The sequence below is a fragment of the Haematobia irritans genome, chromosome 1, assembly GCF_050003625.1.
Source record: "Haematobia irritans isolate KBUSLIRL chromosome 1, ASM5000362v1, whole genome shotgun sequence".
NCBI lineage: Eukaryota > Metazoa > Arthropoda > Insecta > Diptera > Muscidae > Haematobia > Haematobia irritans.
Genome location: NC_134397.1, coordinates 58938642 through 58951776, shown reverse-complemented (window position 1 = coordinate 58951776; position 13135 = coordinate 58938642). Strand labels below are relative to the sequence as shown.

The 13135-nt window shown below is 33.2% G+C and overlaps 1 protein-coding gene across 1 annotated transcript; it reads left to right on the top strand.

Moving 5' to 3' along the window:
* Positions 1-2895: 2895 nt before the first annotated feature.
* On the top strand, positions 2896-7810 carry P58IPK (dnaJ homolog subfamily C member P58IPK). The gene is made up of 4 exons (XM_075290502.1): positions 2896-3431; positions 3641-3754; positions 3827-4026; positions 6417-7810. Exons 1-4 carry the CDS (start codon positions 3338-3340, stop codon positions 7503-7505), a joined length of 1497 nt encoding a protein of 498 aa, XP_075146617.1. The 5' UTR covers positions 2896-3337; the 3' UTR covers positions 7506-7810.
* Positions 7811-13135: the final 5325 nt, after the last annotated feature.

Here is a 13135-nt window from a genome sequence, read left to right as displayed (position 1 = left end):
TTCTAATAACTATAAAACATTTGTGGGGCTCAGTTAAAAAAAAAATTAATTGATTCTATTAGCTTTAAGGGCGTAGAAGACTATTCTGGGGATTCCATGAGTGTAGTTGGGCTTTAAGTCTTAGGAGGGGTCAATTATATTTAGGTAAATTTTGTGGGTCGCTTTTCAGACATTTCTAGGAAGAGTTAAAAGGCAAAAGTTGGTATAGGGCATTAACTCGGAGATGGGAGAACTCCTCCGCAAAGAGGGCAGAGGCGTAGGTCATCTAGTTAATGAGATAAAGGGGGGCAAATTCATATAAATTCTAATAACTATAAAACATTTCTGGGGCTCAGTTAAAAAAAATATTAATTGATTCTATTAGCTTTAAGGGCGTAGAAGACTATTCTGGAGATTCCATGAGTGTAGTTGGGCTTTAAGTCTTAGGAGGGGTCAATTATATTTAGGCCAATTTTGTGGGTCGATTTTCAGACATTTCTAGGAAGAGTTAAAAGGCAAAAGTTGGTATAGGGCATTAGCTCGGAGATAGGAGAACTCCTCCGCAAAGAGAGCAGAGGCGTAGGTCATCTAGTTAATGATAATTCATGCAAATTCTAATAACTATAAAACCTTTCTGGGGCATAGTTTTTAAACAAACTTACGGTCATTTTCATAAAGCTCCGTTAGTGTTCCGTTAACTAACCAACTTTTAAACCGTATTATAGACGAAGCTGCCATCTTGCCCATTATATTCCATAGGCCAGTTAGGAACTTAACTGACGAAAAATTTTCAGTTAAAGTTAACCGGAGAGAAGATATTTGCAATTTACTTTCTGTTAACTGGCAGTTAAAGCCTAACGGAGCTACATGAAAATGGCCGTTAATCGATTCTATTAACTTTAACCCTTCGTTGCATGACATTGCATATATGATATGCTACTTTTTTGCCTATATGGCTCCATTATTTTGAACATTTTACCGTTAGTTTTTTGTCTTTCTCATTCTTTTCACATTAGGGATACTCTTTGGTAATATTTTTTGTCAGAATTGATAGGAAATCGGGTTTTGGTATCATAAATATACACTCATAGAAAAAAGTCTGCCAAAAACAGCAGTCGATGTCTGCTGTTATATTTTTGTACTTCAGGGCCTAATGAACAACAATTTATAAAATATTTAGGTTATAAATTTTCCCCAAAGCATATTAAAGAACCAAAAGTAGTTTTTGGTATATTTTTGCACTGTAATCTACCTACAATCTCCTAAATACGATCAGCAAACATTTTGTTTGCTGTTATGCCTCAATTCGATAAATATTCAGATTTTTGGTCAAGTACTATAGATATCCATAAAATATTGTTTTAATTATGTTAGGATAGCTCCTAAGTTGACATTTTATTTGTTTTAGCCAAAATAAAACATGTTTTAGTGTAATCGAGCTTAAAAAATAGCAGGAAAAGTTTGGTATTTCAGCAAACAGTTACTGCTGTCCCTTTTTCAGCAGACTTTCTGCTGTTTTAGCAGACTTTTCTGCTGTCCCTACTAAAAAATTTCTTTGGGTGTACATAAAACGGTTGTAACATTCCAAAAAAAAATTTATCGATGCGAAAATTAAATCATGCAACGAAGGTTTAAGGGCGTAGAAGACTATTCTGGAGCGTAGCTCATGGAATCCTTCTTTTTGGAATGCAAGAAAGATTCCACTAAAAATTTCCGTGAACATTTTTTTCGTTTGTGAGGGGAAACGTAGTTCACAGAACAACCCCCACGGGAAATTCCCCACAAGTTTTTCAAGTGAAACCCAGAACATACCCAAAGAAAGATTCCACTAAAAAATCCATGAACATTACCATTATTCATGTGAGGAGAAAAGTAGTTTACAGAACAACCCCTACGGGAAAAATTCCCCACAAGTCTTTCATGTGAAACCCAGAACATACCCGAATATTTTGAGGACTTATATATAAAAATATAAGTCCCCAAATATATATAAAAACTTTAATAACAAATTTATGAATTAAATTCAATATTTCTACATGTTAGCTCATAACAATTTCAACTTCTTCCAGGGTATGGGTGTATTTATTTGGGTATATATTTGTAAAGAATCCTCGGCTAAAGTACGGCCATATTGACAATCTGCCCAATCCCTTTGATGTGCTATCAGTCTGGAGACTCATTTGACATTCGCTATAAATTTTTGAATATCTGCAAGGCATAATCATAACTTTAGGAGTCTTATCCCTATACACTACACATTCATTAACCGAATTAGAAATACATGTCCGTTGTTAGTCTCTTCTTAGTGAATAAAAACTGAGCACCAATACCTTGTCTATAGTAGACTTAAACACAAAAATTCGTAAAGATAATGGTTCCTGCTAGTACTTTTATGAATTATTTTAAAATTTAAGAAAATGAAATAACTCTCCAAAATCGAAATAGGGGAATTTTTTCATTATGACAAATTGGGGAGTTATTTCACAATGAAATAACTACTTAAAATTGGAAATTAAATAACTCGCCAAAATATGAAATAACTCCCCAAAAATCGTTGTTTTAGTTTTCTGTAGAGGAAATCGGGGATATATTTCATTTTGGGGAATTATTTCATGGAACCGTCTTTTTATACTTGATCGAGATTGTATGTTTTGAATAATTTCTGAAAAATGTCAATTTATTCCATTTTTAATTTCGACAATTGTTCACCAGCTTTTAAGCAAATATGTATGTATCTAGAAAAATGCGTCATGAAAAATTTTCACATTGAAAACTTAGTAGCAGCTCTCGTATTTAAATTCCCTTACGAGCAAGACGTCACGTTGCGGTTTTTATATTTCTAGTTGTGCCCTATACAACTCTGAAACCAATTTGGCCAATCACAAAAGACCACATACTAAATACAACTCTGTCATTAAACTGACGTGTGTTTTGGAAAAATGAGAATCGCTGATGCAGTTTATCCAATGTCCAGTCTCATTCTGAATTAACAAATCAAATTCAACAGAACTCTAAAAAAAAGAACAGAACATAACTTTAAGTGAAAGTAATTTTGCAAACGAATATAAACAAAATAAATAAATCGGTGTTCAATAAGAAACAACAAAAACTGGTGTATGCCAAAATAAACATATCCATTATAGAGTATTAAATCACCTGAAGAGATAAAAAGAGAAACAAAACATACACTGATAAAAAGTACTAGAAAGTGCTTACCTTATCAATATAGTTCTGCCACGCTACCAAACCCTAAGTCCGAACGATTAACTTGTAAAATTTTCTAGAATATATAGAAGTGACCAGTATCATTTTAATGTATTACCGACCCTGATCCCATCGGAAAAATTTATTCTACACTATGGTAGTATCAATGCCCGATATCATGCTCATGGGAGGACAGAAAAAGTTAACAGCCTGTTTGCTTTTATTACTCTTGGAACTATTTTTAGAAGGTCAGTACCGGTCGAGGGATAGCTGGTGGTGTATCCCATCATTATTGCCATTTATAGAAACAGCATAAAATCTATTTTAAATGAAATATTGCCCTTGACCTCCTCTGCGTATATGATTTGGTAAACGCCTACATGAAAACACAACATACATTTCTCATAAGCTTACTATATTCGTCAACTCATTTGTAATATGATTATTTTCATTTCAGGTGCCGAATCTGTTCCTAACGCCGCTGATATTGAAAATCATTTAGAATTAGGCAGACAATTTCTAGCTCACAATCAATTAAGTGATGCACTGACACATTATCATGCGGCAGTTGGTAAATATCATTTTCTATTTATTTTAGACTCAAAATAGAATAGTATTGATATTTTTTTCTTTTGTTTACTAGAGGGTGATCCCACAAACTATTTGACCTTATTTAAAAGAGGAACAGTATATTTGGCAATGGGTAAAACTCGTTTTGCCATTCAAGATTTTACCCGTGTTTTGGAATTGAAGCCAGATTTCACAGCTGCTCGTCTTCAACGTGGCACAGTTCACATGAAGAATGGTGAATATAATGAAGCTGCTGAGGATTTTGAACAAGTGGTAAGTCGATTTTCTACTAAATAAATATGAAAGGATTTAAGTCATATTGAAATTCGGAAAATTGTAATACTTTGTTTATGATTTTGTTTTAAATCTTAAAAAATTCTTTGAAAATATTTCGGTTTTTGTTCGAAATCGAATTTTTACAAATCAGCCACCCAAATATTTATACCCATATAAATAATAATTTGTTGACAGTATATCAAAGGTATTTATATGGAAAAAGTAGATCTAAAGTTACCTTTAGTTTTTTTTTTTTTGGCAGATTAGGTAAAATATAAGTTGAAAGAAATCCCACAATTTTAACTTATATTTTACCTTATATCGATTGTCACTAAAATATTTCTCAAAGACATTTGTCAGTAATAATTGAGAAAAATTCCAATGAAAAATTGCTTCTAATATACATCAAAATAATAAATGTAATTTTTTGAATAATTTAAGTATTGAATTCGATTTTAGTCTGCGAACAATTGCTGGCAATGGTAGTATTTTAGTATTAGGTATAGGCTACTATAATTGCCCGTTTTCAAAATTATACTAAAGGGTGATTTGTTAAGAGCTTGATAACTTTTTTTTTTAAAAAAACGCATAAAATTTGCAAAATCTCATCGGTTTTTTATTTGAAACGTTAGATTGGTCCATGACATTTACTTTTTGAAGATAATTTCATTTAAATGTTGACCGCGGCTGCGTCTTAGGTGGTCCATTCGGAAAGTCCAATTTTGGGCAACTTTTTCGAGCATTTCGGCCGGAATAGCCCGAATTTCTTCGGAAATGTTGTCTTCCAAAGCTGGAATAGTTGCTGGCTTATTTCTGTAGACTTTAGACTTGACGTAGCCCCACAAAAAATAGTCTAAAGGCGTCAAATCGCATGATCTTGGTGGCCAACTTACCGGTCCATTTCTTGAGATGAATTGTTCTCCGAAGTTTTCCCTCAAAATGGCCATAGAATCGCGAGCTGTGTGGCATGTAGCGCCATCTTGTTGAAACCACATGTCAACCAAGTTCAGTTCTTCCATTTTTGGCAACAAAAAGTTTGTTAGCATCGAACGATAGCGATCGCCATTCACCGTAACGTTGTGTCCAACAGCATCTTTGAAAAAATACGGTCCAATGATTCCACCAGCGTACAAACCACACCAAACAGTGCATTTTTCGGGATGCATGGGCAGTTCTTGAACGGCTTCTGGTTGCTCTTCACTCCAAATGCGGCAATTTTGCTTATTTACGTAGCCATTCAACCAGAAATGAGCCTCATCGCTGAACAAAATTTGTCGATAAAAAAGCGGATTTTCTGCCAACTTTTCTAGGGCCCATTCACTGAAAATTCGACGTTGTGGCTCGTTAGTAAGTCTATTCATGATGAAATGTCAAAGCATACTGAGCATCTTTCTCTTTGACACCATGTCTGAAATCCCACGTGATCTGTCAAATACTAATGCATGAAAATCCTAACCTCAAAAGAATCACCCTTTATCTTTAAATCTTCTTTCCATAATTTAAAAATACGAGTTAGAATGAATGATATTCTGGCGGCCATTTCTGATTTGAGATCTTTTAATAAACTTTCACAGGATAGTACTGCTTTGTTATCTACGAAAGTTCAGAGACCGACAAATTTAATTTGATTTTTTAGTTTTACAATTTAATTTATGTTAGCCTTATATCAGGCTGTTTTTCCCCTATTTTTTATACTAACCGCTAGGTAATGACCTTATGTTTTCAACTTAAGGCCCCTGTATGGTATATGGTCGACCCTCTCCATATCTTTTTCATCTCCACCATAGTCTCCAATAGCCATTTTGAGATTGATATAAAGAGATCTTCATCTTTATATGGAGATCTTCATCTTTAACGTATTGATTAAGAGTAGGGAGCCTATGCCAGAGTATGCCAGATATCCTTGCAAATTCTGTAGCCAAATATATGTTTTCCCTTCTCCGAGGAAAAATTATAACGTTGTGTAATAGATCATCAGTAGCCTAACAGATTCGTCATTTGGCATGCAATATACATAGAAGTATGACGAAAATCAACTTAGAAAAGAACACTATATCCTGTATCTACACACAGAGAATTTTCTTAGGACTATTTTGTTTCAAAAAATATGTTGCCACCACTTTTTAGCCCAATTGTATTTTTGCCCAAAAGATAGTGTCATTTCAATGTTATTGTTAATTTATAATATTGTGAGGAATACAGAACCCAAAAGTTATGACATTGTCCTTCATAATGGGGGTTAAAGTGGAAATACTAAGAAAGAAAATATTTAAAGATCAATTTTCTGAAATTGTATTTAGATATACTGCAACATATTCTACTTTTCCTAAGAACAAGTTTTTTATCCAATTTTATATAATTTTATTTTTTTTTTTTTTCTTCTACAGCTCTATGAAGAACCCCATAATACCGTAGCTCACGAAAGTTTCTCACGCATAGGACCAGCCGAAGAACAATGGTACATAGTACAAGATCTTCTTGATCGTGGTGACAGTCGTAATGCCATTCCTATGTTAACACAACTATTGGAAATCTCCCCTTGGAGTATAGCTTTTCGTCAGGCTCGTGCTGATGCTTATATTGAAATGAATGATCTTCTAGCGGCCATTTCTGATCTGAGATCTGTTAATAAACTTTCACAGGATAGTACTGAAGGTTATTATCATCTTGCTTTGTTATTGTATAAAATCGGTCATGCCACAAGTGCCCTCAAAGAAATACGAGAATGTTTAAAATTCGATCCAGAACACAAAGATTGCTTCCCATTCTATAAGAAATTGCGAAAGGTTGAAAAAGGCCTTACCAATGCTGAACAATCACGCGATGACAAACAATATCAAGACTGTATACAATCCGCAGAATCTGTGTTAAAACATGAAAAGGAGGAACAAATGATTATATACGAGGCCAAACGTATTCTATGTACATGCCATATGCGCGATGAAAATTATGGCAAAGCAATAGGTTTTTGCAAAGATGCTTTAGACATAATGCGCGATGCGCAAATTCTCTGTGATCGGGCCGAAGCATATCTCGGCTCAGAAATGTATGATGATAGTATACATGACTATCAAGAAGCATTGAGCATAGATGAAAATATGCAAAGAGCCAAAGAGGGCATTGAGAAAGCCAAAAGACTGCAAAAACAAGCCGAACGTAGAGACTATTATAAGATTTTAGGTGTAAAACGTGATGCTACCAAACAAGAGATTGTCAAGGCCTATCGCAAGGCAGCCCAAAAATGGCATCCAGATAATTTCCAAGGAGATGAAAAGAAAATAGCGGAAAAGAAATTTATCGATGTAGCAGCAGCTAAGGAAGTTCTAACAGATCCAGAAAAACGAAAGCAATTTGACCAAGGTCATGATCCCTTAGATCCAGAAGCTCAACAAGGGGGTCATGGCTTCCATGGTGGTTCGCCATTTGCCCACTTCCATCACGGGTCACCGTTCCAGTTTAAGTTCCATTTTAATTAGTTCACCAATTAGACCCAAACACACACACAAACACAATGATGATAATTAAAGGCATCCTAAGCTTAATAATAATCTTATTAGTCAAGTTTTGTTAAATAAGTTTTAGTCATAGGTAAGAAGAGGAAGCAGAAGTTAATCTAACTACTATCCCTTTCCCTGTTTTTGCCCTCTAATAACGATCCCTTATATCATAAAGAAAGCATTTAATGTACAAATGTCTTATTTTCATTATAAGTTTTTCTATGATATTCTTTTGTATAAAAGTTGACAGCGGCAGATTTAAATGCTGTTTTGTTCCAATGTGATTTTGCTTTATTTTTTCTTACATTGTTTATATTATCATAGACCGACCAATCATCATCTCTTGTTTTGCTTCAAATTTTGTATGAAGAAAGACAATTTGCCATCATATCAATTAAATTCCTTCTTATTTTTCCTTACCTATTGCTCCTTTTTTGTTAGTGTAAATAGTTAATTTAACTAGGATATATTAAAAAAATTATTAAAAAACGGATAAGAATAAAAACAAATGCAAACAATTTACTAATTTGTACCATAAAAACAAAAATTATTTATTAAAAATAAAAAAAAAAAACAAAACAAAAAACAATGGTATTCGATAACAAAAATGAAATGTTTTAAATAAATTTGCGAGCGGTTCTAAAGCAATAATGTGTGCTGAAGCTAACAGAAATATAAATGGTTAACCCCCAATTTCAGAAAGCTCCGTTAGTGCTACGTTAGCTAACGAACTTTTATACCGTACTATGGACATGTCTGTCATCTTGTCTATATATTCCAATTAGGAACTTAACTGACGAATGTTTTTCAGTTAAAGTTAAGCGAATAAAAGATATTTGCAATTTACTTTCTGTTAACTGTCAGTTAAAGTCTAACGGAGCTACATGAAAATGGCCGTAAATAGAATTGTCCTTAAGATCATTTGTATTCATTTTTTCTGTGTGTTTTCCAATCGTAATTTGATTAAAATGTGGCTATCTGTTGCAAATATTGCAATGGCAAAATGTATACATTTTTTCTCAAATTTATTTAAACTTTTAAAAAGCCAATTTAACGAACTACATTTTTATTTAATGAAACCAATTTGTGTTAACATAACACAACTGCTTGCTAGTTTCTTCACACTATTGAGTTTCAATCTGGTAATCCTTCTATTAAAAATTTAGAAGAAATTCGTTTTTCAGTATTATCTGACAGCCTCTTTTCAAAATCTCAAACAAATGTGAAACACACATTACACCGAAACTCTGCCATAAAGACAAACTGAAGTAAAACGAGTCTTACTCATGAAATTTTTTATGGTTATTTTTTTCACCAAAACACTAAATTAGAAATGCAAAAATGCAAATACGAAGATGAATATATTTTTATTGAATCTTCTTAAATTATGGATGGAAAAGCTTTAAAGCATTGATTGCGTAACCTTTCATAAGTGAAATTAATTGATTCAAAAAAGTAATCGTGGTAAAAAGTTGATTTTCGGTTGGAAAAAACTTAGAACCATGTAAAGTAAAATAAATGAGAACTACTGTATTAGAATGGAATATATATGGGCCACAATTAAACGAATCTTATTCCATTATATTATAATCTAATAGGTTCAAGGCATTATATAATATGGACTTTGATTTATGATGATTTTGACGCCGTATTCATATTTTCTTAACACAAAATAAAGGGGTCAATAAATGAATTATAATGCTAAACCTACAATTTCAATAAATTTATGTATTTTAGCACTATAAATACCAGCGGCATTTCAGAACGTGCATCAATGAGCATATTTATTAAAAATGTCATCTTATGAATAACACGTTGAACACGTTCTCATTGCAAAGCTTAATTAAAAAAAAAAAACAAGTAAGGAAAGTCTAAAGTCGGGCGGGGCCGACTATATTATACCCTGCACCACTTTGTAGATCTAATTTTTCGATACCATATCACATCCGTCAAATGTGTATATATATATAAAGGTTTGTCCCAAATACGTACATTTAAATATCACTCGATCTGGACAGAATTTGATAGACTTCTACAAAATCTATAGACTCAAATTTTAAGTCGGCTAATGCACTATGGTGGAACACAATGTTTGTAAAAATAAATATGGGAAACATTTAAATCTGAAGCAATTTTAGGGAAACTTCGCAAAAGTTTATTTATGATTTATCGCTCGATATATGTACACGTATTAGAAGTTTAAGAAAATTAGAGTCATTTTTACAACTTTTCGACTAAGCAGTGGCGATTTTACAAGGAAAATGTTGGTATTTTGACCATTTTTGTCGAAATCAGAAAAACATATATATGAGAGCTATATCTAAATCTGAACCGATTTCTACTCCCTGTGCAACCAAATTGGGCCAAAATTCTGGCTATTAGAACCATATTAGTCCATATCGGCCGAAAGATATATATGGGAGCTATATCTAAATCTGAACCGATTTCAATCAAATTTTGCACACTTAACTGCACTACTAATTGTACTCCTAGTGCAAAATTTCAAACAAATTGGGCCAAAACTCTGGCTTCTAGGACCATATTAGTCCATATCGGGCGAAAGATATATATGGGAGCTATATCTAAATCTGAATCGATTTCAACCAAATTTGGCACGCATAGCTACAATACTAAATCTACTCCCTGTGCAAAATTTCAACCAAATTGGGCCAAAACTCTGGCTTTTAGGACCATATTAGTCCATATCGGGCGAATGATATATATGGGAGCTATATCTAAATCTGAACCGATTTCAATCAAATGTTACACACTTGACTATACTACTAATTGTACTCATAGTGCAAAATTTCAACCAAATTCGGCCAAAAATCTGGCTTCTGGGGCCATATAAGTCCATATCGGGCGTAAGATATATATGGGAGCTATATCTAAATCTGAACCGATTTCAATCAAATTTTGACTATACGACCAAGTGTAATGTTTGTACAAAATTTCAAGCAAATCGGTATAAAACACAGGCTGCTGGGTCCATATTAGTAAATATTGGGCGAAAGATATATATGGGAGCTATATCTAAATCTGAACCGATTTCTTCCAAAATCAATAGGGTTCTATTCTGACCCAAATTAGGAACATGTGTCAAAATTGAAGTCGATTGGACTTAAATTGCGACCTAGACTTTGATCACAAGAATGTGTTCACAGACAGACGGACGGACAGACGGGCATGGTTATATCGACTCAGGGACCCACCCTGAGCATTATTGCCAAAGACACCATGTGTCTATCTCGTCTCCTTCTGGGTGTTACAAACATATGCACTAACTTATAATACCCTGTTCCACAGTGTGGTGCAGGATATAAATATATTTTTTTAACAATTCGTTTTTATTGCCTTAACCATACAATGGGTGTATACTAGTCAAGGGGTAACAGCACGGTTGCATCTGCGAAACAAATGATTACAACTTTTTAATTATTTTAATCTCCAAACGTAATATCGATCCTTTGTTATTTCAAAATCAAGTATCCCTTTTGGGGGTACGTGGACGTGACTTATCAAAAACCGACAAGCGACCACATTGGAAATGTTTTGGATGTGGATTAAAAAATTTTGTCTTTTTATATCGGTTACTTTGGCTTTTTGATCCACTTTTTAAACAATTAAAATGCAAGTTTTACTTCATTTTTTCCATCCTGACGTTTCATTGTCTTGTTTCCAACTTTTTAAAGGATATTTTTTATTTGAAGAACTAACAACGAAAATGAAAACAATTTACTTTAATAACAATATTTTTAACTTTCCACAACATAAACTTACATATAATTACATTTAGTTGTTGAAAACACAAATATAAAGTAACATATATAAGATATGGAAACAAAAAGGCATTATTACGATGTCAACACTTCTGATTTTTGACGATCACTGAGTAAGTGAGTGAGAATATTTTGCCAAATAAAATGTTTTTTTTTTTTAAATTTTTTGTATATATTTAAATGCATTCTAATGCTTATCTGAAACATTTGAGCTTAAATATTTTCAAAAATTCGCAATATTTTTACAATAAAATTAGCATTTTTTCGACAAAAATTTAATAATTTGTACCATTTTATTAATTCTAACTCTGTTATTAAAATATTTGAAACAAACAAAATTAAAATTACCCATTAAAAATATGAAAATAGCGAATTATAAAAAAAAAAATTATAATAAGATATCTTCCTGTGTAGTAAAAATAAATAACATCTTTGGGAGGATATTTTTGGAAGTGCTTTAAAGTTGTGCCTTTAGAACAACTTCCAAATTGTTTTGCTGGGTAATCAATAACTTTAAAATTGCCCTGCCTCTTGTGAAAGCAAGAACATTTTTTTAGGTGAAAACAAAACAGATAATGACACCAATAACATACCCAGCAAAACAAAAAAACGTCGCCAAAAAAAAATGTGAAAATGTTCTCTTTGGATCCAGAAGTGGTGCGAAATTGGCATAGAAGCGATGTCATAGAACGGATGTCCACCATTTCACAGCCGTTGTACTGAATTTGCATCACCTCTTCATTCAGTGTTTTGGATGTGATTTAAAAAAAATTGTGATATTTTGCAAAATAAATAATTTTTATAATTTTTTATGATTTTTTTACTGCATTCTAACATTTGTCTGAAGCGTTTAACCTAAAATATTTTCAAAAAGTCGCAATATTCCTAGAATGAATTCAGCATTTTTATACCTCATTCCGTTGTAACACATTCCGTTTGTAACACATCGTAATATCGATTTCCGATAGAAACCGTAGTTTTTATCCAATTTCAGGCAAATTGGAAATCTAAAGGTATTTTAGGACCATAAAGAAGTGTGTCAAAAATGGGGTGTATCGGTCCATGTTTTGATAGCCCCCATATAGGCCGATATCCCGATTTTACTTCTTGGGCTTATAGAAACCGTTGTTTTTATCCCATTTGCCTGAAATTGGAAATCTAGAGGTATTTTAGGACCATAAAGAGGTGTGCCAAAAATGGTGAGTATCGGTCCATTTTGGTATAGCCCCCATATAGACCGATCTTCCGATTTCATTTCTTGGGCTTATAAAAACCGTAGTTTTTATCCAATTTGCCTGAAATTGGGAATCTAGAGGTATTTTAGGACAATACACAGGTGTGTCAAAAATGGTGATTATCGGTCCATGTTTTGGTATAGCCCCCATATGGACCGATCTCCTGATTTTACTTCTTGGGCTTATAGAATTTGTAGTTTTTATCCAATTTGCCTGAAATGGGAAATCTAGACGTATCTTAGAACCATAGAGAGGTGTGTGTAAAATATTGAATATCGGCTCATGTTTTGATATAGCACCCATATCGACCGATCTTCCGAATTTACTTCTTGAGCTTATAGAAACCGTAGTTTTTATCCAATTTGCTTGAAATTGGAAATCTAGACGTATTTTAGAACCATAAAGAGGTGTGTCAAAAATGGTGAGTATCGGCCCATGTTTTGATATAGTACCCATATAGACCGAGATCCAGATTGTAGTTCTTGGACTTATAGAATGCCTAGTTTTTGTCTAATTTGCCTGAAATTGGAAATCATGGTGGTAGGTATTTAAGATTCGGCCCGGCCGAACTTACTACTGTATATACTTGTTTTCG